The sequence below is a fragment of the Chiloscyllium plagiosum genome, unplaced genomic scaffold (genome assembly GCF_037043375.1).
Source record: "Chiloscyllium plagiosum isolate Xiang-an unplaced genomic scaffold, Cpla_swu_hap1 HiC_scaffold_4, whole genome shotgun sequence".
Classification (NCBI taxonomy): Eukaryota; Metazoa; Chordata; class Chondrichthyes; order Orectolobiformes; family Hemiscylliidae; genus Chiloscyllium; species Chiloscyllium plagiosum.
In genome coordinates, this window is record NW_028270142.1 from 93,783,479 (window position 1) to 93,808,962 (window position 25,484).

A 25,484-nucleotide genomic window follows, 5' to 3' on the forward strand; every position below is an offset into this window, starting at 1 on the left:
ATGTCCCCTTATTAGCCTGCTATTTCTGGACAAAATGAGAACAGTTAAGGAATATTGCCATAGCCCAATAATCATCAATACTGCCAAGGCAGAGGGCAATGCATCAGAATGAGGGCAATTTTGCCAAAACATCATTTTTGACACCCATAATTGGTATGCCAGGCTTTCAGCCAGGGATGATGGACTCTGGATTCAAACTATGAGCAGCTAGCGGCATCTGTTGCCTGGGTGATATATTCAAAGGGGATATATTGATGTCCTCTAACCAGTTGGCTCAGAAATACGAATTGACCAGTGGGGAACTCTTGTTCTTTCAAATCAGAAACTTCACAAAAACAGATCACACTTCTAACAGAGCCTTATAGGTCTGGCATGGAGAGGAGGGTGTTGAGTGCTGAGGATACATTATCTGTTAGCAATACTTATCACCTATTGGGAGAGGGTCCTTTGGACTAGACAGAACGGCTCTAAGGTGTAGGAGAGGGAGTTGGACACAGAGATCTCTTCTTAAATATGGGAGGATCTGGGAAAATGAAAGAGGGTCTTGATTTGCAACAGGACCCATGCCTTGCAACTGAATATTCTCCACAGGGTCCATCTGGTCCCAGACCATCTTACTGAATTTAAAAGGGACAGCATCTCCAATGTGTCTTAATGTAAAGTGAGCATGGGCACTCATTGCCTTTGGTCCTGCCATAGACTGCAGTCATACTGGAGCACCTTGGTCAGTGAAATAGAGAAGGCCTTGTGGAAGGAGATGGAGATCGACCAGTATCTCCTCTTCTTGGCTTTGGTAATTCACTTTCATTAGATGCACACAAAAAAAAAAGGCTTCTCAGTATCCTTACTTTTTGTGCTAGAAAGAAAATTCTACTAGGGTGGCTGGCGGAAAAATCCCTCCAGGCTGGCAAAGCTAGTCATGGAGCACATCCCCTTGGACTTTCTTACATGTATGGTGCACCATAAAACTGAACTTTTAGAAGACATGGCGGCCCTTTTGGGACTACCTGGGTACAGATTTTTCCACCATACTTATAAGAGCCTTTATATAGCCATGGCAATTCTATGTAATGAATCTGGTATTCAGAGGAGAGGAACTATGAACATATGAATATGTATAAACGTATGTGCTTGATGATCGAGGGCTAATAGAGTCATAGAGATGTGCAGCACGGAAACAGACCCTTCGGTCCAACCCGTCCACGCCGACCAAATATCCCAACCCAATCTAGTCCCACCTGCCAGCACCCGGCCCATATCCCTCCAAACCCTTCCTATTCATATACACATCCAAATGCCTCTTAAATGTTGCAATTGTATCAGCCTTCACCATATCCTCTGGCAGCTCATTCCATACATGTGTCACCCTCTGCGTGAAAAAGTTGCCCCCTCACTCCAAACCTATGCCCTCTAGTTCTGGACTCCCGACCCCAGGGAAAAGACTTTGTTTTGCTGATGTGTTATGGTGGTTGATATTATTTTTTTTTATTATTATTATTATTTGGTTTGTTCAATAATAATTTGGTTTTATTACCCTAGTTATTTATGTAATTAGCAGGTTTGTTTTTAATAAAAGTTTGGATTGTTTGGTTCTGTATTTGTTGTAATATTCAAAAGAAAACAATTGCTATTTTAGAAAATTAATAATAATTTAAATAAGACTTGTAGTCCCAAAACTACAGTCACCCACAATTTTGACTTACTTTATTAAAATTCCTCTTTAAGCTGCGATATCAATAAAAATTGTCAAGAAACATTTAGAAATGCTATCATTGCTTGGCTAACAGCACTGAAATAAAATAATTAGATGCAATGAGAAAACAAATTAGCTTTTGCTTTTCATGAAGATTTTGTTACAGTTCAGTGTAATAATCACATACCTAAGGTATAGAAACAAATTGTTTAGAAATAATGATACACTGCAAACTTCATAGAGATATTTTTCCTTGAGAAACAGCCAAATTCAACAATGGAACTGAAGAATCATTAATAAAAGGCACTAGGAAATAATTATTAACATCCCACTAATCTGGAGTAATGAGCCAGCTGTCAACATAATAGCCAAAACAATTTTCTTCTGTTTAAGACAGAGACAAATTCTCAGCTGTACAATTCCCTGTAATTTTTGATCAACATACATCCCATTCTACTCATAGCTCAACACAAAAAGACAAGACAAGCCAAATATTTTAAATCAGACAATTCGTATCATAACTAAATGCAGCACATATTCAGACTGATGACATCAAGAGAATTCAGCACTGACTCTTAAAAAGACATGTCAGCACCATAACCAAGAAATTTTAAGAAGCAGAAGCTCTTGAATTACATGAAAAATAAACTGCAGCTCTTTACAAAATTGAATGAACACTGCTGTATTCTAACACTTGCATTATTAGAAACAACCTGGTTAAATGAAACTACTGGTTGGCTTAAATTCCAGTTTCTCTGAAAAATCAAAAGTACATATGTGTAAATGCACACAAACAGGTGAAACTATCTTGTAAGAGAGAATCACAAAGATTCAGACTACTTCACATAATTTTAAACAAGATAAATAGATAATACAGAAGAGAGACATATTGCTGAAACCTGTCTTACACAGATCAGGACAAGTACAAGAATGCCAAATTTAAAACGATCACGATTTGTACTACAAGACAAAAAAATGCTAATTGGCTGACAGATTGCTGTGGAGGCGCCAAAAATGAATTACAGACTCTCCAGTCATGTTTGAAGTACATGGGGGTTCTAAACAGATCTGACCCTAAAATCCCTAAATTACCCTGGAAAATTTTGTCACAGAAATGACTGTTGGGGAAAGGTCATTACACATATAGAAACAAATGGAAGGAAATTGTGAGAAGTTGCTCTTCCAATCACATCATGGTGCTCTCTCACATTTGCTGATAAGTTTATGACATGCTTGTCAGCAGGGAACATCAGAAGAATCAAAGGTACAATAATAGCAGTATACACCAAGATGCACCCAGCTTCTCACCAAGGCTCTTTTCACATCATCCAAAAACGTGACCCCTGCTGCCTACAAAAGACAAAAAGGAGCAGATGCTCAAGAACATCATTCCTTGAACTCACATTACCCAAACTTAACTGGCACTATATCACCATTCCTCCATCGTCATTTGGTCAAAGTCCTAGAATCCCTTCAAAGCAGCACTGTGCATAGACCTCAAAAGGATTCAACGAATTCAAGGCAGCATCACACCCACCACTTTTTTCCAAGATCAGTTATGGAATGGCAATAAGCGTGGCCGATCCACTGATGCACAGATCCCATTAACATTTTAAATATTTGTTCTGCAATATCACAGAATAGTATGGATAAATGACTTTGTGAAACAAAACCATATGAAGTTCAAAGAAAGGAGAACATAAAAGAGTGTTGATCATCAGTGTGTTTAGTTTCATTTTCACATTCCTTCCAGTACCAAAGTATGCATTTCAGCAACTGTAAAAGGAGTGTTAACATGAAGTGATTGCGCTTTTTTACAAAAGGGAGTCAGTTTATAAAGGATTCAACTAAAGCTTGTAGTTTAGTTTTAAAAGTTTAGGTTTAATTATGGTGCAATGTTATTCTATGTTTTTGTCTTCAAGCTACACAAATTAAATTCAAGTTGAAAGCAGTGTAGAATTAGGACGGATTTTCCACTTTCCACTGAGAGCAAATAGCAAAAATTGGTCATCACATTTGTCCATAAATTTGACAGGATTTTGATTGGCACTTAATGTGACTAAAATGCCTTTCCAATGAAGCACTCTCAGTAGGAGCTCTACAACCTGTTTAAACAGAAACAAGAAACTGTTCATATCTTCAGATTGATTAATTGTTGATAGTTCTTCAGAGTCTAAACTTGGACTTAGCTGGTGGAAAATTTACTTATTGTCAAATCTGGGATTGAGGCAGAAGCAAGAGAAAAAAAAAAGGAAAGTGATCATTCATATTTCTAAATCTCTCACAACAATGATGATCTGAAAGAATGAGACAATACTGGTAGAAGCAAACCTTCAGTACCAAAGAGGTTGACGAGTAGTAATGGGGAAGCAAACATAGGTAGAAGCATAGAAAATAGGAGTAGACCATTCAGCCCTTTGAGACTGCTCCATCATTCAATATGATAATGTCTGATCATCCAACTCAATCCTGTTCCTTCTTGCTCCCCAAACGCTTTGAATTGTTTAGCCCCAAGAACTATACTTAAACCCTTCTTCAAAACATTCAATGCTTTTGGCCTCAACTGCTTTTGGTAGCAGAGAATTCCACAGGTTCACAACTCACTGGTTGACAAAACTTCCCATCTCAGTTCTAAATAGCCTACCCCACATCCTTAGACTCAACCTGACTCCAGACTTCCCACTGATTCCTAACATCCTTTCTGCACTTATACAATTCAAACTGGGCTAGACTGGGTAAGTTTGATGAGATTCCTCCCCACTTCATTTTGCTAAACTCAAGTGAATATAGTCCTAACTGATTCAGTCTCTCCTCACCACATCAGTTCTGCCATCCCAGGATTCAGTCTGGTAAACCTTTGTTGCACTACCTTCATAGCCAGAACATTCTTCCTCAGCTAAGACCAATACTACACAAAATTCCAGATGTGGTCTCACCAAGGTCCTGTATAATTACAACAAGACGTTGACACTCCTGTATTGGAATCCTCTCGCCATGAAGGATGACATACCATTTACCTTCTTCATTGTTGCACCTGTATGCTTGCTTTCAGTGACTGGTGTATGAGGACATCCGGGTCTTATTGCACCTTGCCCCTTCTCAATCTGCCTTCCTGTTTTTGCTACTAACATGGATAATCTTAGATCATACTTTGTCTGTCATGTACCTGCCCATTCACACAATCATCTCTCCATTCTCCTCACAGTTCACTCTCCTATCTAACTGTGCCCTTTTGTACAAATGAACTTTTTCTGGCCATTTAGTGGGTGTCCAACACACGTACTGCATCTTCATACCGTTCACATGTTTCAATATACAGAGTCTAAGATGCCATTGTTGTACAGCTTCTGAAAAAGCAAGACAGCTTAAACATCAACATTCTGATTTGGTCATGTGATGACTTATGTGCTGTCACCAGGAGTTAACACTTCACCACTCAATAATAAAATGCCAATAGCCTCATTTCTACAGCAAAATCTAGTCCACTGTTAGACACAATTGACTACTGCAATGCTCAATTTGTCCAAAAAATGAAAGTTCATAAATGCTCATGACACCAAACCTATTATTCTACAGCAATCTCATCATTAAAGACTAATTTTTACTTGAACTGCCTGGATCAATTTTTGAAAGTAGGTCAACACTATTTAATTTAAATTCACCTCCAAAACTGCTAGCTATCCAATTTAAATTGCCACAAGATTACACAGTAAAACCATAAAAGTATATGAAATTCTAGTTCTTAGGGTTATTAATCATAATCAATTATATTCCAAAAACAAAATCCAGCAGCAGTCACTGATTTTGACTACACTATTTGCCTTGCCCTTTTTAACTACACCTCGCTTTAATGTACATTTCATTCCTTCTCTTTACTTGGGCCAGCAGGGTTGTGCTTACGCACCAATAAGAGACATCTCTATTCTGTCATGTGATGTTTTACATCAAACAGTCAAGGAGAACATTGAATTCACCAAAGTTCAGATCCTGATAATGGAAAGCGTGCTACTGACAGTTAATAAAAACACCAAATCTTTGAATTCATCCACAATTTGAAGACAGATATTATGTACAGATGTCCAAAGAAATTTTGTGATGTACAGATCAACCAGAAATTTTGCTCTGGAAAATAACTGAATTTGAAAGATGAAACTTACAATGCAATTCATAGTTTGAACAGGGGGGGAAAAAAAAAGTGAAAAAATGTGCAATGCAGATATCTTAGGAAAAAACTTCAGACCACTTGGGTCTTGTCAAAAAGGAGAAAGTGAGGTCTGCAGACGCTGGAGATCAAAGCTGAAACTTTATTGCTGGAACAGCACAGCAGGTCAGGCAGCATCTAAGGAACAGAAGATTCGACGTTTCGGGCACATGCCCGAAACGTCGAATCTTCTGTTCCCTAGATGCTGCCTGACCTGCTGTGCTGTTCCAGCAATAAAGTTTCAGCTCTTGTCAAAAAGGATCATGAAAACTGAAATGAGGAACAAAAGTAGGCCATTTGGCCCACTCCGCCTACTATGGCATTCCACATATCATTGCTGATCCTTTTGTAATGGATGACCAACCTACCACTTGCATCCTGTCGATACATTTGCATGTTTGATTTCTCTCCCACATCCCTTTTAAAAGCAACATTTCCCAATACATGACCATTTAAATAATACACTGCCATTCTATTTTTCCTATTGAAGTGGACAACTTCACACTTACTTACATTATACTGCATCAGCCATGCATCTTCCCCACTCACTTGTCTACATCGCCCTTAAGTGTATTTTAAACCTTCTCATAGCTCAAGCCCATCTAGACTTGTCATCAGCAACTAGGGGGAGCAGAGAAGAGTGAGAGGATAAGAAAAATGATACTGCAGATATAAAAATTTGCTTAGAACTGGTTAAAAGGTTTTAGTTGCTTTAATAAATAAATGGTGCAGTTCCTTTAATCCCAACCGTCAGAGATGGGTACCCACAATTACCCTATACATCTAGCGGAATGGGACTATTTGGCACCGCCCTTTTGGCGCTGATCATTTGGCCCCCCCGTTTTGGCTCTAAACTGTTTTGGCACTCATTACTTTGGCGCTGAGCTGTTTTGGCACCAATTCAGAATTTTAAAAAAAGTCTTATTTGGTTAAAGAGAGGATGATTAACGACCCGCTCATTTTGTAACCCGCTCAGCATCTGAAGTTGGAAGTGCTGCCGATGAAAAAAATCACGCGAAGAAAATGAAATCAAATCAATTCTGCTCCTCCAAATCCTGTTAGTTTCAAAGAGTTAGTGATTTGTGACGAGTACAAACTTTATGTGCCGATCAATAGTCAATGTGGAGACTTTTTAAATCAAAGTTTGTGCGAAGATTTGTAGCTCGGGTGCTCGTTGTTGTGGTTCTGTTCGCCGAGCTGGAAGTTTTTGTTGCAAACGTTTCGTCCCCTGGCTAGGCGACATCATCAGTGCTTGGGAGTCTCCTGCGAAGCGCTTCTTTGATGTTTCCTCCGATGTTTATAGTGGTCTGTCCCTGCCGCTTCCGGTTGTCAGTTTCAGCTGTCCGCTGTAGTGGTTGGTATATTGGGTCCAGGTCGATGTGTTTGTTGATGGAGTTTGTGGATGAATGCCATGCCTCTAGGAATTCCCTGACTGTTCTCTGTCTGCCTTGCCCTAGGATAGTAGTGTTGTCCCAGTCGACTTTTTAATTGGCGATAGTGGTCAAGAAGGTGAGAGAATTTTCATTTTTGGTAGAAAGAGCTGCATTTATTTATAATCATTTTATTTGTTGAATTATTTTAGAAGCATTGTAAGAAATTTGTTTTTATTGCATTGTAAGAAATAAATCTAATTCTTTTTATTCATTATTTTTAATTTATTACAATCTTATCAATTTATTCAAAATATGACAATGGTGCCAAAACAACTCGGCACCAAAGTAAAGAGCGTCAAAACAATTTAGAGCCAAAATGGCAGTGTCAAATGATCGGCGCCAAAATGTACCCAACCCTACATCTAGCACCTGGATTGCAACTGGTTAGCCTGTGAAATCATTGCAAGAATAGTGGAGTCCAACCTTGCTATAGAAATAACAAAATGTAGCTTACATTGGTGTACAGACACTTACATTAAAACAGTACCATTATAGAATGGGAGGCAACAGCAAGTCAAACTAGACAAATTCCATACATTGTAGACTACAGTAGCTCTTCATGTAGGGTTAAACACCATAGCTTCAACAATTTTTGTTCATGTATATAGTGAGAAATTTCCACACAGAAAAAGTTCAAATATTTAAAAAGCACAGTTTGAGTCAAACATCTAGAAATCTAGACATGGGGCAGATCATCAGGTCAAAAGGGATTATTACGCAGGGCTAATATGATGAGAATTTTTTTCCACTCAGTTTTGAGTATCTTTGAAATTCCCAAGAGGATTGATGATTTTCAGAGGCAAGACAGTTAGATTTTTGGTCTCAATTCAAGGGATATGGGGAGAAGGTAGGAATGCAGAGTTGAGATAAATCAGATATGATTGGCAGAGCAGAATTAGATCAGGGATTAAAGGGCTGAATATTGAGACTGGGTTGCACACGTTTAGTGCAAATTCTTCTGAATATCGCAATTTGAGGGGTGAGCTATTTGCAGTGTTTAAAATAATAAAAAGGAATTTAGGACGATACAGAAAAAAGTAGTTCATCCAATGACAGAATGCAAAGCAAATGAACACAATCCTAAAATTAGAATGAAGCCATTCAGAAATAATATCAAGCAGCACTTTTTTTATACCAATAGTAGCAAAATGTAAAACTCTTGCCCCACAAGGATTGTGCATGCTAGGTCAAATAAAATTGATAATACTCAGATTCAGACTTCTGATGCAAAAGAGCATCAAGGGATATGGAACAAATGCAAGAAATTGGAGTGGAACTCCTGATCAGCTGTGATCTGATTTAAAGGTCGAACTTGCCTGAGGGGCTGAATAACCTTTTACTGGTGCTATAAAAGTTACACAATGATGTAACAACATTTTAAAACAAAGTTATAAAATTCTCAGTGTTTATTAATACACTGGTGTGCAGAATGACACTGTATGCCAATAAAACCTCCAGAGATTTTGAAAGTTAAACAAGTTCACAGATCCTTCTCCACATCCTAACCTAACTGAAGTGTGTTTGTTCTAGTTATTAGCTTCACAAACTCACCCAGAGCCAGGATCTTCCAAAGATGTTATCTTCACTTTCACTGCTACTTTCTCCAGAACAATCAAATTCCTCTTTATACAAATACATTTTTAAAAAGTAGTTCCCTTTTAAACTTCAAAAATCCTTGTTTATCGTACAAGTTTTTCAATAGTTTGTGCTCATCGGATGATCGAATGAATTCCAGGAATCCAAGTGTAGCAAACACACGATTACAACGTACACCTACTAATAAACATTTGTTTAATTGGCAGCTTGAAAAGCAAAACAAAAGTAAAATATTCACCAACCAATAGCAACTGAAAATCTGCCCCAACCTCTCATCAGAAAGATACAAGCTATATGGTCAAAGGCTGCTCAAAGTTTCAACTGATAACAAACATCTCTCCATTAGCAAAAACATAGGATGATGTCGGAAATTCACAGGACTTGTTAATAATTAGATCAAGTCACATGTCTTTCACAAATCAAAAGAACAAATCCATTGTTGATGTTACTGATGAGTTTTGAACTTGTTTACTTCGAATGTGTTTGCTTTCTTCCTCATGTAAACACACTTTTGAAATCATCCAACACCACAGTAAAGGGCAGAGGGAATGAAAGTGTAGCTGAGTTCCTCTCAGAACCAGACTGAATGATCTGTTTCCGTACTGTTAGGAAACTCTACTTTGTTGTGTACTGTAAGAATTTGTTTTCTTTGATTGGAACAATGTTTGCAATGAGATTAGAAAGACAAAAATCAATAAAGGAAAAGATAAACAGAAGTTTCAGACCAAGTGTCTAAAGCATTAGCACAGACATTCTTAAAACGAAGTGAATAATTCATAATTCTGTACTCCAAGTTGCATGATCACCTTGACACTGTTGAAAAGATTACGACTGAATGTTTGGATTAGATAGTCTGAACTGAATGAATTACTTCTGAATTTAGTGGAGTGCTCGCATGGTCAGAAATGAAAGCTGAAACTCTGCAGCTATTCTAAAATGGACATTTTACTGAGGGATTGCTACATCTGTGCAGTTGATGGGTTGGATTTTATAGTCAGTGGTGACGTGACAGCATGTACCAATGACTTCAGACATATGCCCACAAAGATTTAGCCAGCTCTGGGGTGTAGATTTCCTTTTTCAATGGCAGTTTAAATTTGACACAAAGTCAAAGGAACATCGAGGCACCCAATAGTGATGTCACTGTGCAGGTAAATGGCCACACACAAGTGTGTTCTCAGACTGCAGTCCAAGAAGCAAAACAACTAAATTGCTACACTTTCACATTTTCAGATAACATAACAAAAATATCCCATTAAAATGAGTTAGACACAAGCCAAAACCTTTTTTTTTAAAATCAGGTCTTTAAAGTCATTTATCACAAGAAAAAATTCAATACTTACAAGTATAAAACTTCAGGGTCAGTGAGGCCATTTAGAAGTAATTTAATACACTTAAAAATTAGTTACACCTCATTCAACAAGTGAATCAAACGTTTATTTTTAAAACAGCAAGACTAACTGCTAAAGTTGAGGCACTTACTAATTTACTGGCTGCTTAGGAATAATATACTGTGAACCTCAACATCACATCCACTGGTCGTAGTCATTGTTTTACATAAAAGTTGTTGTGGCTCTCTTCACCGAGTTGGAAATTTGTGTTGCAGACATTTCGTCCCCTGTCTAGGTGACATCCTCAGTGCTTGGGAGCCTCCTGTGAAGCGCTTCTGTGATGTTTCCTCCGGCATTTATAGTGATTTGTACCTGCCGCTTCCGGTTGTCAGTTCCACCTGTCCGCTGCAGAGGCTGGTATATTGGGTCCAAGTCGATGTGCTTATTGATTGAATCGGTGGATGAGTGGATGGAAACATCACAGAAGCGCTTCACAGGAGGCTCCCAAGCACTGAGGATGTCACCGAGACAGGGGACGAAACGTCTGCAACACAAATTCCCAGCTCGGCAAACAGAACCACAACAAGGAGCACCCGAGCTGCAAATCTTCTCCCAAACTTTGAAAGTCAAAGTCCATAGAATCATTTGAAAAAAAGTTTAGCACATCTTCAATACATATATCCACTTGTTATGCAGAAGAAATTAGATGGCAAGATTTCCCGCAAAACATTGACTATTCAAGTCATTGATTAAGTTGACCCAAATGGATGTCACAAAATATATAATAAATGTGTCCGGTCAACAACATGTCAAGCTTATTTGAAGCAGTTAAAGTTGTGAGTCACCGGCTTTATAAATTACTTACAGCTGTCATTCTGAAGTCAATTGTGGAAGCACAGGCTAAAAATGGCCAAGGGAAATACAATAAACCAAAAACCACTGCTTATATACAGACTACTTTTTTTAAAAAAAGGGGAAAGCAAAGCAATTGTAGATGGAGCTGCTATAAGGTCTAACCTCCATCATACCTCAACTTCATTTCAACTGGTGCACAGGTAACCTAAGAGCTACAGAATTCCTTAAGAAAATTAACATTTTCATTACTTTTTACTGGTAACTTCAAGAACTTGCTTAACCTTTCTCTATTCTTTTATTGTCCACAGCAGGTTCATTCTATGTTCCTATGACTAGGGAGATATAAGCCACTACTTTATTATTTAGGAAAACTAGGAATTTATTTTGCTCCACTTAGCTGAATATTCACCAACATTTTTTCCTGTTTCTTCCAAAAATTATAAATTCAACACATGTATCAAAGAACTAACTAAAAACTCTTTATAAATCCTTCAGATTGCAGTCTATCTCCTAAAATTTTTGCAACAGTGTTATGGGAAAATGTGGTCTTTGCCAGAATTACATTTTCCTGAGCTACAATCCATTAGTTCACATCAACCTGGATCTCAAAACAAAATCAATGCCTGTCGGCTTACAGTTCAACCATCACCAAAAATGTGACCACTGTTACGTCATTGCACCCTTTTTGCTTATGTTACCTACTGTCTGAAAGGGGAATACAAGGATCCACAAAGTAAGAGAAACAGATAGTGGAAAAAGGGAAAAAAAATAGAAGAAAACAAAAGACAAAAAGCAGAATCTAGTAATTGAAGCTACACACTGCGACTTAATGAGCAACACATGTCAGAAAATAAAATCCAGATGCATGCACAGACTCTGATTGTACAACAACCTTTCTGTTCTTATTTACTTTCAGTGAAGAATTGCAACTGTTAATTTCAGAAAGCTGCAGGAGTGTCAAATAATGACAATTTTATGAATGTTAGAAACAGCACAAAGGTCTAATTCTGTTAAAATGATAATTCATTTGTAATATATGTAACATTCATTACGCACATTTGTGAACACATGACCAGACTCCAGCTGGGTCATGGCTGCAATTTGGCAAGAGGGGCTTAGAGGTGGAGGTAGGGGTGGATGCAGGGCCAGTAGCAGTAATTGCTGGTGGTGGTGGTGGTGGTTAGTGGTGATTGAAGGATTCAGTATAATAGCAGCCCAGCATTTTAGAACAGATTTCTAAACTGTCTTCCTTTTAAGTGTTGAGCTTCATAAGCGAGTTGGAGCCCTCCAAATTCTCAGGTCTTTTATGGACTCTTTCAGAGGATTCCAGATACAAAGGAATTCTGCACCAGAAAATTACATTTCCCAGGCAAGTCTCCCTGTTGTATCAGGAATCCCCCATAGTCCCAATGTACAGCTCCTTGACTTCTTGGCCATCAGAATACCTGGGCCATTATAAGACAAAAACTAATGAACATTGACAAAACAGAAACTGCTGGACTTCAGAGACAGCAAACAGAACTTGAGAGTTCCAAAGAAAGTCACTTTGGGCTCAAAATGTTAAACCGGTTTCTCTCTCCACATGTGCTGTCAGACCAGCTGAGTTTTTTCCAGCACTTTAATTTTATTTCTGATCCCGAGCATTCAAGTCATAAATAAATCTAGTCCCTTTTGCCAGGATTTGTCCTTTTAATCCTTCCTAATCATGTACCCATCAAGAAGCTTTTTAACGTTTTAATCACGCTAACCTCCATAACGTCCTCTAGCAGTTCATTCTTTACACACACCACCACCTCTGCTTGAAAAAGTTGTCCCTCAGGTCCCTTTTAAATGCTTCCTCTTTCTTCTTAAACCAATGCCTTCTCGTTTTGTACTCACCTATCCAGGGAAAAAGATCTTATCTGTTCACCTTATGAGTCTATAAACCTGTATGAAGTTGCTCCTCAGCCTCCGATGCTCCAAGGAAAATGGCCCCAGCCTATCCAGCCTCTCGCTATAGCTCATACATTCAAACCCTGGCAACATCCTTGTACATCTTTTCTGCACCCTTTCAAGTTTAACAACATCTTTCTCATAGCAGAGTGAGACCAGAATTGAACACGCTATCCCAACCAACATCCTGTACAGCCGCAACATGGCATCCCAACTACTCTCCTCATTATTATGGCGATGTGGGCATCACTGACTGGGCCAGCATTAATTGCCTGATCCTAGCTACCATTAAGAAGGAGGCCATGAGCTGCCTTCTTAAACTACTGCAGTCAATGTAGTGTTACAATATGTTAACTAACTCACACATGACAATTTTAAAATATAAGAGCATTTAAGAACTTATATTGGAAAATAAATTAGAACACTGGGATCCCTATAGAGTCAGAGTCATAGAGATGTACAGCATGGAAACAGACCCTTCGGTTCAACCCGTCCATGCCGACCAGATATCCCAACCCAATTTAGTCCCACCTGCCAGCAAATGGCCCATATCCCTCCAAACCCTTCCAATTCATACACCCATCCAAATGCCTTTTAAATGTTGCAATTGTACCGGCCTCCACCACATCCTCTGACAGCTCATTCCATACACATACCACCCTTTGCATGAAAACGCTGCCCCGTAGATCGCTTCTATATCTTTCCCCTCTCACCTTAAACCTATGCCCTCTAGTTCTGGACTCCCCGACCCCAGGAAAAAGACTTGGTCTATTTATCCTATCCATACTGCTCATAATTTTGTAAACCTCTATAAGATCACCCCTCAGCCTCTGACGCTCCAGGGAAAAATGCCCCATCCTGTTCAGCCACTTCCTATAGCTCAAATCCTCCAACCCTGGCAACATTCTTGTAAATCTTTTCTGAACCCTTTCAAGTTTCACAATTTCTTTCTGATAGGAAGGAGACCAGAACTGCATGTAATATTGCACCAGTGGCCTAACCAATGTCCTGTACAGCTGCACCATGACCTCCCAACTCCTGTACCTCAATACTCAGACCAATAAACGAAAGCATACCAAACACCTTCTTCACTATCCTATCGACCTGCGACTCCACTTTCAAGGAGCTATGAACCTGCACTCCAAGGTCTCTGCTCAACAACACTCCCTAGGGCCTTACCATCACGTGTATAAGCCCTGCTGAGATTTGCTTTCCCAAAATGTAGCATCTCACCTTTATCTGAATTAAACTCCATCCGCCACTTCTCAGCCCATTGGCCCATCTGGCCAAGATCCTGTTGTAATCTGAGGTAACCCTCTTCGCTGTCCACTGCACCTCCAATTTCAATGTCATCATCAAACTTACTAACTGTACCTCTTATGCTCGCATCCAAATCATTTAAAAAATGACAAAAAGTAGAGGACCCAGCACCGGTCATTGTGGCACTCCACTGGTCACAGGCCTCCAGTCTGAAAAACAACCCCCCACCACCACCCTCTTTCTTCTACCTTTGAGCCAGTTCTGTATCCAAATGGCTAGTTCTCCCCGTATTCCATGAGATCTAACCTTGCTAATCAGTCTCCCATGGGGAACCTTGTCCATATAGATCATATCTACCGCTCTGCCCTCATCAATCTTCTTTGTTACTTCTTCAAAAAGCTCAATCAAGTTTGAGAGACATGATTTCCCATGCACAAAGCCATGTTGACTACCCCTAATCAGTCCTTTCCTTTCCAAATAAACATACATCCTGTCCCTCACGATTCCCTCCAACAACTTGCCCACCGGTCTATAGTTCCCTGCCTTGTCCTTACCACCCTTCTTAAACAGTGGCACCGCGTTAGCCAACCTCCAGTCTTCCAGCACCTCACCTGTGACGATCAATGATACAAATATCTCAGCAGGAGGCCCAGCAATCACGTCTCTAGCTTCCCACAGAGTTCTAGGGCACACCTGATCAGGTCCTGGGGATTTATCCACTCTTCTGCGTTTCAAGACATTCAGCACTTCCTCCTCTGTTATATGGACATTCTGCAAAGTGTCACCATCTATTTCCCTACAGTCTATATCTATAGAAAGGTGTGAAATCATAAATCAAGCAGAATGAGAATTATGAGACAGAATTACTTGCACTTAATCTTAGCTGTGACTCTCAAAACTGCTTGCTGTCCTTCACCAATGATGGTCTTTCAGAAAATGAAAGCATACCGAAAATTGGATAATACAATAGAGTTCAGTTGTGCCTGCTGCCCAAATTTAAATATTCTATAACCTCCAAAAAAGTATTAGCAATTAGTAAAATTATGCAAAAGTCATTTAAAAACAGAATAAAACTTATTATGGTGGACTTGGTTTCCCATTTTGATTCCTTTAATTGTACTTTACTGTAATATTTTGGCAACCGTGCCAGGTAACTGACCATTGATAATAAGTCTGAGTTAAATTAAAATTGGTAACCAGTTGTACAGTGCATAATTGACAAAATCTGAATGCTACTGGCCATGGTACTTACCGAGAAAAGTTACTCATTGTTTATGGTATGTTTATCAGCAGCAATTTAAACTGCAAAGCTTTAAATTGCCATTGCCTGACTTAATACAAAGTGAAAACAATAATCAATTGTCACCAGGGATACAAATCATTAACTATAAAAAGTGATATTTTACTAGAATAAACTGACGTTGTGTGCAGATATGCAACCTGATGTAGATCTTTAGATGCAGCAAAAAAAAAAGGCTTATTATTCAGTATTGTGATGTTTGGGAACTTGGCTACATATTGTTGAGGTACAATAGTTGACATCATGCACAGTTGGCATCATTTTTGAGTATGATAAAATTATGTACTTCCAAATGCAAAGGATAGTACACCTTGCCTTAAACAATTATTTTAACATCCAATCAGGAAATTCACTATATGCCTGTATACTCAAGAATCAAAAAGTACAAAACTTACTATGGCCAGAATGTGTATTTTAAACAAAAATGTACAATACTTCCCATTTAAAATAAACTGAAACCTCTAATTAAATGTCTGCATTAAACCAGTCAGATAGCAAATTATGACATTACATTCTGCTTTTACAGTACACTATAAAATAACATGTTTGAATATAGAAGCTTTCACAAACTCAGGGTCTCCAGAAGAGCTTCACAACCAGGACTTAACAATAACTACATATTAACTCAAAATATGATAATGTAGTCATTACAATTTATGACTGAAACAAACAATACATAGTATCTTCTTGACTTGTCAAATTCTGGTAACCTTCCTAACATCTACATTATACACCAGCGTACAAGTTTTGGCAGACTAAATAAGCAAAGACAAATATACTTCTTGTCTTCACTGAACATATCTTGTTCAGCACTGCTCCAAATGAACATCAGCAAATATAGTAAATTTGAGCTAAATACATTTGGACTTCCAAAACTTCAGTTTATCCATCCAAGCAGTGCAGAACAGAAATCTACAGATTTGACTATCGAAACTTGCTCTCTTTTTAATCCCAAAGATACACTTGGCAAATGAAGGACGATGTCAGTTCTTCATTGCTCTCCAGTGATCCCTACATAAAAAGGATTAAATATCAGACAATACAAACAATGTTGGTGATCCCATTAAGTTACAAATCGACAAGATTCTTTTCCTCCTCTAATCTACACCAGAGAGACAGTGCTAACTATGATGAACATGATTCTTTACCATTTAAGTTTGGAAAACTCTCTGACAAAACAGGCAGTCTGGAGTGTCAGACTTCCTAATATTATTCTTACTCCCAAATTACTCAGCCATAATTTAGGGGCATCAATACTAGGCTTTGACAAAAGAATTAAAATGCAAATTTTGAATAAATTCAATTTAAGTGATTACACAGGAAACTTTCAGTAATTTCAATTTATCACGAGTACTATTGGCCATGCCAATTTTGCTAGCATAAAATTCTCCAAACAAATTTAATGACAATTTAAACCTGTCAATCAAACCTGCCGCACAATTCAATAAGGTCATTCCAAAGCTGATCTGATTGCAACTATAACAGACGTTTTTAGCCCGAACCTTATAATCCTAAACTCCCTCAAAAATCTGACTCATCAGCTCTGAATATCTTCAAAGACCCAGCTTCCACTGCCCTCACGCAAGGCAAATACCCTTAGATCACGTCTTATTCTTCTAAAGTCGCAACAATTCTAAGGCAAATGTTACGACCCCAGTTGATAGCAATATCATACACAAGAGCAAAACCAGGCTTGACAGATTATTTCTTATGGTTTACAAAAGAGATCAGTCCCTGAGCATATTCAAAGATTACAACACTGAAAAAAAAACTATTACTTTACAAACATAAGTCAGATTCATTCTTTTATCTCAGCAATACCCTTCCACAGACTCAAACCATAGAGAGTCACTTCTACCTCCACATGAAAGCTTCTTGTTCAGCTAGCATGCTTATAATCAGTTCCATTTCAATTAACTTCTGCACCTACACAAGAAGTTTTCTTCAATCAATGTCTCTCCAGAGACCCTTAATACAAGCTGCTAACTCCACAAAATTATTTAATATAAGTTCCCTAAACTGTTTTAAAAAAAAAATGTGCTGGACGAACTCCAGTCTGGCAGCACGTGTGGACAAAAAAAAAGCTCACACTCCGAGTCAGAATATTCGGACATTAAGTTTCCATAAACTCATGTCCTGTCAGATATGTTCCTCTGACACCCCTACATCCTTCTGCTTCTGCACAGAGATTAAAGCGTCTCAGGATTTCTCCACAGGCCTTGCTTTGATTGTGCCAACATGGGACTCTTTCCAGCATGAATCTTTGGCTCCTTTTCTCTCTGGTGGTGGTCTCAAGTCAATAAATACCCTCTCAATTACCTCCCCAGGTGGCTGCTTGGTCATTTAACTAAAATCACATGACTTCTTGCAAATGAACTCAATGCTCAAAATGAGTAGGTGACCTGAAGTATGATCAGAGCTAACATAACTGAAAAACTAAAATTAATATTACTTTCTCCTTAATTTCAAAGTAATATATTTTGAACTTCCATGACACAACGTTTTCATTCCAGGAAGCAACTTGCTGAACTTTCTTCGAACTGTTTACAAAGGAGTACACCCTGGCTTAAGGAGCCTAAAGTGCACGGTATTCCAGGTGGCCTCATCAATGCTAACTAAATCCACACCTGCCCAATTTTATATTCCATCCCACTTACAATCACGACCAATACTCCCTTTCCCTTAACTACTTACTACATATACTGGCATGTGTGCAATTTATGTACAATGACACCCAAATCACACCACTGCAGCAACCTTCATCTATTTAAATAATATTCTGTTTTCCTTTCTTCATACTTAAAATGAACAATCTCACTTTCCCATTATACTCCATCTATCAAATTCTTACTGCTTACTTATCCTACCTATTCCTCTTTGTATTGTAACAAATGTTGAAGACGATACAATCTCTCTTCACAGCCTCACTAGCATGCCTACTATCTAGTTTTCAAAAGCTGAAACCTTTTGTGTTTGCAGCACACCAAGTAGGTTTAAAAAGGCAGTCACAGTGAATTCCTGTACAGCACTGCAACAGAACAGGAATGAACAATTACATTTCTGTTTAAACGCAGACTATCTCAATGAAGGTAGATGAATAATATTTTGAATTCCCAAGAAAGCTATTTTTCAATATCACAATCAAGCAACAAGAAATGTCTCAATTCCCACTACTCCTGGAACAAAGCGATTGTCACTCATCCATGAAGCTATCACATGTATTCTACTTGCACTGCACTATAGCTTTTGCCTAAAATATATATGCAATGCCTTATTCCAGGGAAGTAAATCCAATGATCCAGCAATATTGGAATGTTAACATTCGAATAATCACAGTACATATTAGTCATAGTCTGCATTCACTTCAGCAACTTAAACGTTATACCTAACCTAAATATACTACAGATTCAAAAGGGAAGTATAATGCAAGAAATTCCCTTACAATTTATTAAAAATGCTTCAAGCTTATACCCATTGAGATTGGTGCTATTTTCAACTGAATATTGATGTTAATAACATGGAAGAGTTCCTAAATGTACATTATCATGGAAAGAGGAAGGGTGGGGAAAGAAGAACAAGCACTAAAAGTTTAATGACTAACGCAAACTCAGATCTCTTACGTTCTAAGCAATGCATTCAAATCATTTTAAAGAACAGGACTTAAGTAAAGTGCACAATCCCAGCTGATGACGATAGTGTGTAATAACATCTCTGAACAGATTAACTAGAAAATAAGAAAAAAATGCATTAACCAGAACACCAAAAGCTTAAGAATTGTGCGAAGCCAATTGTGTGGATCCTACCTTGCTCAAGAAACACACTTTGTAATGTACCCTACGAGAATTTTTCTTGCACTCTTCAGCTCAAATCTAATTTGTAGTATTACTTGAAGTCTAGGCCAATAACAACATGCTGAATTCAGGCAGGGGGAGAAAGTGGGAGAGAGCGGAGTAGAGGAAGGACTGAAAGGAAGAGAAAGAAAAATAAAGAACTTCAAACAGAACTTGGAAATTTTTGATTCTACAAACAGAATTTATTGCATGCAGGAATGAGTCCCAAGTTTACAGTCACAGAGAGGAGTTATTGGACAATCATTAAAGATGATTGTCCTTAAGGGAAACTTTATTAATTATGAGTTCTAACTTTCAAATGGCAAATTACACTTCATGGTCAATTAAAGTGCAAATCCAACAAGCTCAAAACAAACCTAAGGCAAAATAAAAACTCTGCTTCTATGAGGCAAGCATTGAAGACATACAAATCAACCAGATATTTTTGTTGCATAAAAACTTAGTAAAACAGAACTCTGGAAATTTAAGATTTTGATTTAGGAGGGCTCTTATGCCATGACATTTAACCGAAAGAGCTATTGTGTGGTGGATAATATAAAAAGGTAGACTTCCTAGCTATGTAATAAGCAAACAAAAAAATTACACAAAATAACCAGGAAAAAATCAGACAAATTGCTAAACTACTGTCATTTCAGGTTCCAAAATGGCAAGAAATACTTTCCCAGCCTCACCATTTCAAATAGAATTCACAAAACACCTGTACAACGTATTCAGGAACAACGGGTATCCAATAAGCACAGTCCACCAATGCCTGCACAACAGACCTAAACAAAACGACAAATCCGACAAAACCACACTGAAACAGCTCCTGATGAATTTAAAGGACCCCGTACCAACAGCCAGCAGAACGAACGTCATATACAAAATACCCTGCAAGGACTGCAACAAACATTACATTGGACAGACTGGCAGGAAACTAGCCACCAAGATACATGAGTACTAACTAGCCGCCAAAGACATGACCAACTATCACTAGTATCCGTAAACACAGATGATGAGGGGGATACCAGTTCGACTGAGAAAATACATCCATTCTGGAACAGACCAAACAAAGACACGCATGGGAATTCCTAGAGGCCTGGCCTTCAAACTGGAACTCCATTAACAAATATATCAATTTAAACCCCATTTACCAACCTCTCAGAAAAAGAACTCGAAGTGGTATCACCACAACAGATCAAGCCAGATAAATAGCAAGGGGACAGAATACCAGCGCTTCATCAGAAGCTCAATGATGATGTTACTTAGCATGGTGACAAAACATCTGAGAACAAAGCTACCCGCTCAGCGAGAAACATACAACCTGATCCACTACCTGAGCTACAAATCTTCTCCAAAATCACAATTGAAGTGCTATCACAACTACAATCAGAAGTTTAGGTGTTACTAAAGCAAAGTCATAAAATGGACCAGAAGACAATTCAAACAATATTGTGCATGTGTTGGGAGACCCTCACAAAGAAAACAAAAGTCTAGCTTGTTTATCTTTGCTTACAAACTCCCAACAATAATTTTGACTAATACAGTATAGAGTCACAGTGACGTGTAGAGATCCTGATGCCTGAAACATTGATTCTCCTGCTCCTCGGATGCTGCCTGACCCGCTGTGCTTTTTCAGCAACCTACTCTAGACTCTGATCTCCATTCGTCACTTTCTCCTAGACATATAGAGATGTACAGCACAAAAAGAGACCCTTGGGTCCAACTCATCTATACTGACCAAATATCCTAAATTAATCTAGTCCCATCTATCAGCACTTGGCCCATTTCCCTCTGAACCCTTCCTATTCATGTACCATCTAGATGTCTTCTAAATATTGTAATTGTACTAGCCTTCACCTCTTCCTTTGGCAGCTCATTCCTTACATGCACCACCTTCTGTGTGAAAAGTTGCTCTATAGGTCCCTTTTAAATGTTTCCCCTCTCACCCTAAACCTATGCCCTCTCGTTCTGGACTCCCCCACCCAAGGAAATTAGTCTATTTACCCTATCCATGCCCCTCATGCTTATATAAATGTCTATAAGGTCACCCCTCAGCCTCCAACGCTCCAGAAAAAAAGGTCCAAGCCTCTTAAGCTTCCCCCTATAGCTCAAACATTGCAACCCTAGCAACATCCTTGCAAATCTTTCCTGAACCCTTTCAAGTTTCACAACATCCTTCCTATACCAAGGAGACCACAATATTCCAGAAATGGAATAATGAATGTCCTGTATGGCCACAACACGGTCTCCCAACCCCTACATTCAATGCTCTGACCAATGAAAGAAAGCATACCAAACACTTTCTCCAATATCCTATGCATATGTCAAATGTCGACAGACAGAACAAATGAATCCTTAGAAGAGTTTAAAGGCAGTAGGAGTATATTTAAGAGGGAAATTAGGACCGCAAAAAAGGGACAGAATTAAGGAGAATCCAAAGGGTTTTATAAATACATTAAGGACAAAAGGGTAACTAGGGAGAGAATAGGCAGCTGACATGTGGAGTTGCAGGAGAAGGGGTGGGGGGAGGAGGGTGTTGAATACTAAGCGATTATTTTGCATCAATGTTTACTGCGGAGAAGTGCATGGAAGATATAGAATGTGGGGAAATAGATGGTGACATCTTGAAAAATGTCCACATTGCAGAGGTGGTGGTACTGGATGTCTTTACAGACATAAAAGCAGATAAATCCCTAGGACCTGATCAGATGTACCATAGAACACCATGGGAAGCAGGTGAGTGATTGCTGGACACTTTGCTGAGTGATTTCCATCATCGATAGTCATAGATAAGGTGCCAGAAGACTCGAGGTTGGCTAGTATGGTACCGCTATTTAAGAAAGGTACGAAGGGAAAGTCAGGAAACTACAGACTGGTAAGCCTTACATCAGTGGTGGGCACGTTGTTGGAGGGAATCCTGAGAGTCAGAATTTACATGTATTTGGAAAGGCTACGACTGATTAGGCATAGTCAGCATGGCTCTGTGCAAGGGAAATCATGTCTCACGAATTTGATTGAGTTTCTGAAGAACTAACAGAGGATTGATGAGGGCAGAGTGATGGACTTTAGTAAGGAGTACGACAAGGTTTCCCATGGGAGACTGGTTAGCAAGGTTACATCTCATGGAATACAGGGAGAACTAGTCATTTGGATACAGAATTGGCTCAAAGGTAGAAAACAGAGGGGAGGTGGTGGAGGGTTGCTTATCAGACTGGAGGCCTGTGACCACTAATTTTCGTCGTTTATAAAAATGATTTGGATGTGAGCATAAGAGGTATAGTTAGTAAGTTTGCAGATAACACCAAAATTGGAGGGGTAGTGGACAGCGAAGAAGGTTATCAGAGTACAATGGGATCTTGATCAGATGGACCAATGGGCTGAGGACTGCAGATGGAGTTTAATTCAGATAAATGCAAGGTGCTCCATTTTGGAAAAGCAAATCAGAGCAGGACGCAAACACTTAATGGTAAGGTCCTAGGGAGTGTTGCTGAACAAAGATCTTGGAGTGCAGCTTCATAGCTCCTTGAAAATGGAGTTGCAGGTGGATAGGATAGTGAAGACAACATTGTGTATGCTTTCCTTTATTGGTCAAAGTATTGAGTACAGGAGCTGGGAGGTCACATTGTGGCTGTACAGGACATTGGTTAAATCTCATTTGGAATATTGCGTGCAATTCTGGACTCTCACATTGGAAGGATGTTGTGAAACTTGAAAGGAGTTACAAGGATGTTGCCATGGTTGGAGGAGTTGAACTATAAAAGGAGACGCTGAATAGTCTGGGGCTCTTTTCCTGGGAGCGTCAGAGGCTGGGGGGTGACCTTGTAGAGGTTTATAAAATCATGAGGGGCATGGAAAGGATAAATAGACTTTTTTTTTCCCTGGAGTCCAGAACTAGAGGGCATAAGTTTAGGGCAAGAGGGGAAAGATTTAAAAGGGACCCACGGGGCATCTTTTTCCACACAATGTGGTGTGTGTATTGAATGAGCTACCAGTGGAAAAGGTGGCAGCTAGCACAATTGCAGCATTTAAAAGACAGCTAGATGGGTATATCAATAGGATGGGTTTAGAGGGATATGGGCCAAATGCTGGCAAATGGGACTAGATTAGATTAGATTAGGATATCTGGTCAGCATGGACAAGTTGGACCGAAGGCTCTGTTTCTGTGCTGTACATCTTTATGACTCAATGACTCCACTTTCAGGGAACTATGAAGCTGCACTCCGAGATTGCTTTGTTCAGCAATGGAAGTAGTTCTTGTCTACACATTTTGCTCCTCTGATTATCTTTGTTTATCCACAGGTAATTATTTTCAATCAACCTGTTCAGATATATTAAGATGAATCTCCAAAATGGGTGGGACTTGACCTCAATTTTGTCACTGAATTAAGAACACGAGTATTTGGCCAGAAGCCCAGGCATCAATGCACCACATTGCCACTGCAAGCCTCTGTTACCTCAAACTAATGGTATTTCCTAACGTGGCAGCTGGAGTACTGCAAGTCTTTCTAATTGAGAGCTTTTGCTGAAACTGCCCTACCTAGCTCTGCAATCAAGTCCTTACACCTGGGACTGCTGAATAACAATCAATACTAGGAATCCTGCTGCTTTCATCCCAATGTGTCAAGATACACACGCACAAGATCAACCCTCATGGGCCGCTGTAGCTCCAACTGAAATCACTTACAGTAGGAACAAAAGGTCCCTTTTTAGACAGCAAGGTTTTATGCCATATTGAAGTATTACAAAATGAAAGAGTGCTATAAATGATTTACTCGTGACACAGCAAGGATTCTGCTTGTTTGTGAGAATCACAACCCTAAAATATTCAATTATTGACACTGAAGCGATCAGCTAAATCTGAAATCAAGGTAAACCTACGACCGCAAGATCTATGGCATTCGTAAATCTAGTGTCATTTAAATAATGCTTAATTATACACCTGCGATCATCCAAACACACCAATGAAAATGTTTATTTTACCAAAAAAACGCGTTTACCAGTAGAACAAACTTAAATAAAACAAATTGGATTTTCTGAATAACAAATTGAGACGATGCCACCTTAATAACACAAAACTACTAACTGGCAGCTATTGGAGTGCCCAGCAGTAGGTGTACCCTGGGTTCCAGCCGGAGGCAGCGGGAGCCCCTGTTCCTCCTTGAGACTGATTCGGGATCAGCTGTGCTGGCACCCCGAGACAGAGATAACCTACTGTCAGAACACGTATTTTTAAAATGAAACCTTCATCTCACTAAATATAATCACTGAAGTGAATTGAAAACCAAGTCCAGGTGAACGACCAATCGCGCAAATATTTTTTTTTAAAAAGACAAATCGAAAGTGGTGAACGGATGCGAAGGGGAGGGGGAAGGACCGTTAGCCCGGCTGGCGCTCGAGAGGAAAGGAGGGGAGGAGGGTCTGTCTCTAACCTTCTCCGAGAGGTGAGTGGCTGAACCCTGCCTCCCGCAGCTACCCGTTCTCCTCGCTCACAGCCCGAAGTCTTCACTCCTCCGCAGTGAAAGTGAAGATAGCCATCTCTGGCCGGATGCCGGCGACTCCTGTTCGCTTGCCGACTCTATCGGCGCACGTGACCCCGCTCTCCTCCCTCCCTCCAGACGCGCGAGCCCGAGCGGTCCACGCACGCGTGAGATCATGAGCGTGGCCGATCGGCCGTTGATCGTCTCAGTCCCCGCGCTGGAATTGTGGCCGCGAGCTGTCGCCAGTTGGGAATTGCCCGGGAAATTTAAACTCCTTCTCCCTCCCTCGGGATCTTCTGAAATAATTTTATTTTAAGTCCCGAAAAAACTGCGCGTGTAGTTCTGGGGAAGGGTCACTCCACCCGAAACGTTAACTCTAATTTCCCCCCCCCCAACCTGCTGAGCTTTTCTAGCAATTTCTGGCACCTTCTGAAAAACAACCCGAAAAATCTGAAGAAAAATAGAAGCTGCTGGAGAGAGAAACAGAGCTAACGTTTCGATTCTAATATGACTCGTCTGCGGAACTCCTCACTCATGTTGAACTCGAAACTTCAACTTTGTTTTTCTCTCTGC

General features: G+C 39.4%; 1 protein-coding gene across 3 annotated transcripts in view; it reads right to left on the reverse strand.

Moving 5' to 3' along the window:
• The window catches only part of lpin2 (lipin 2), a 126,889-nt gene extending 101,873 nt beyond the window's left edge, over positions 1 to 25,016 (reverse strand). The window contains exon 1 of one of the 3 annotated variants that reach the window (XM_087986478.1): positions 24,864 to 25,016. Coding sequence is in view for 2 of the 3 variants with exons in the window: in XM_087986477.1 (XP_087842603.1) it covers positions 8,879 to 8,965 (87 nt within the window). In the remaining variant the exon portion in view is untranslated. Of the gene's footprint in view, positions 1 to 8,878; positions 9,326 to 24,863 lie in introns of those variants that run through there. The other 2 variants (XM_087986477.1, XM_087986480.1) reach the window with 2 other exon arrangements.
• Between the last annotated feature and the right edge of the window lie 468 nt (positions 25,017 to 25,484).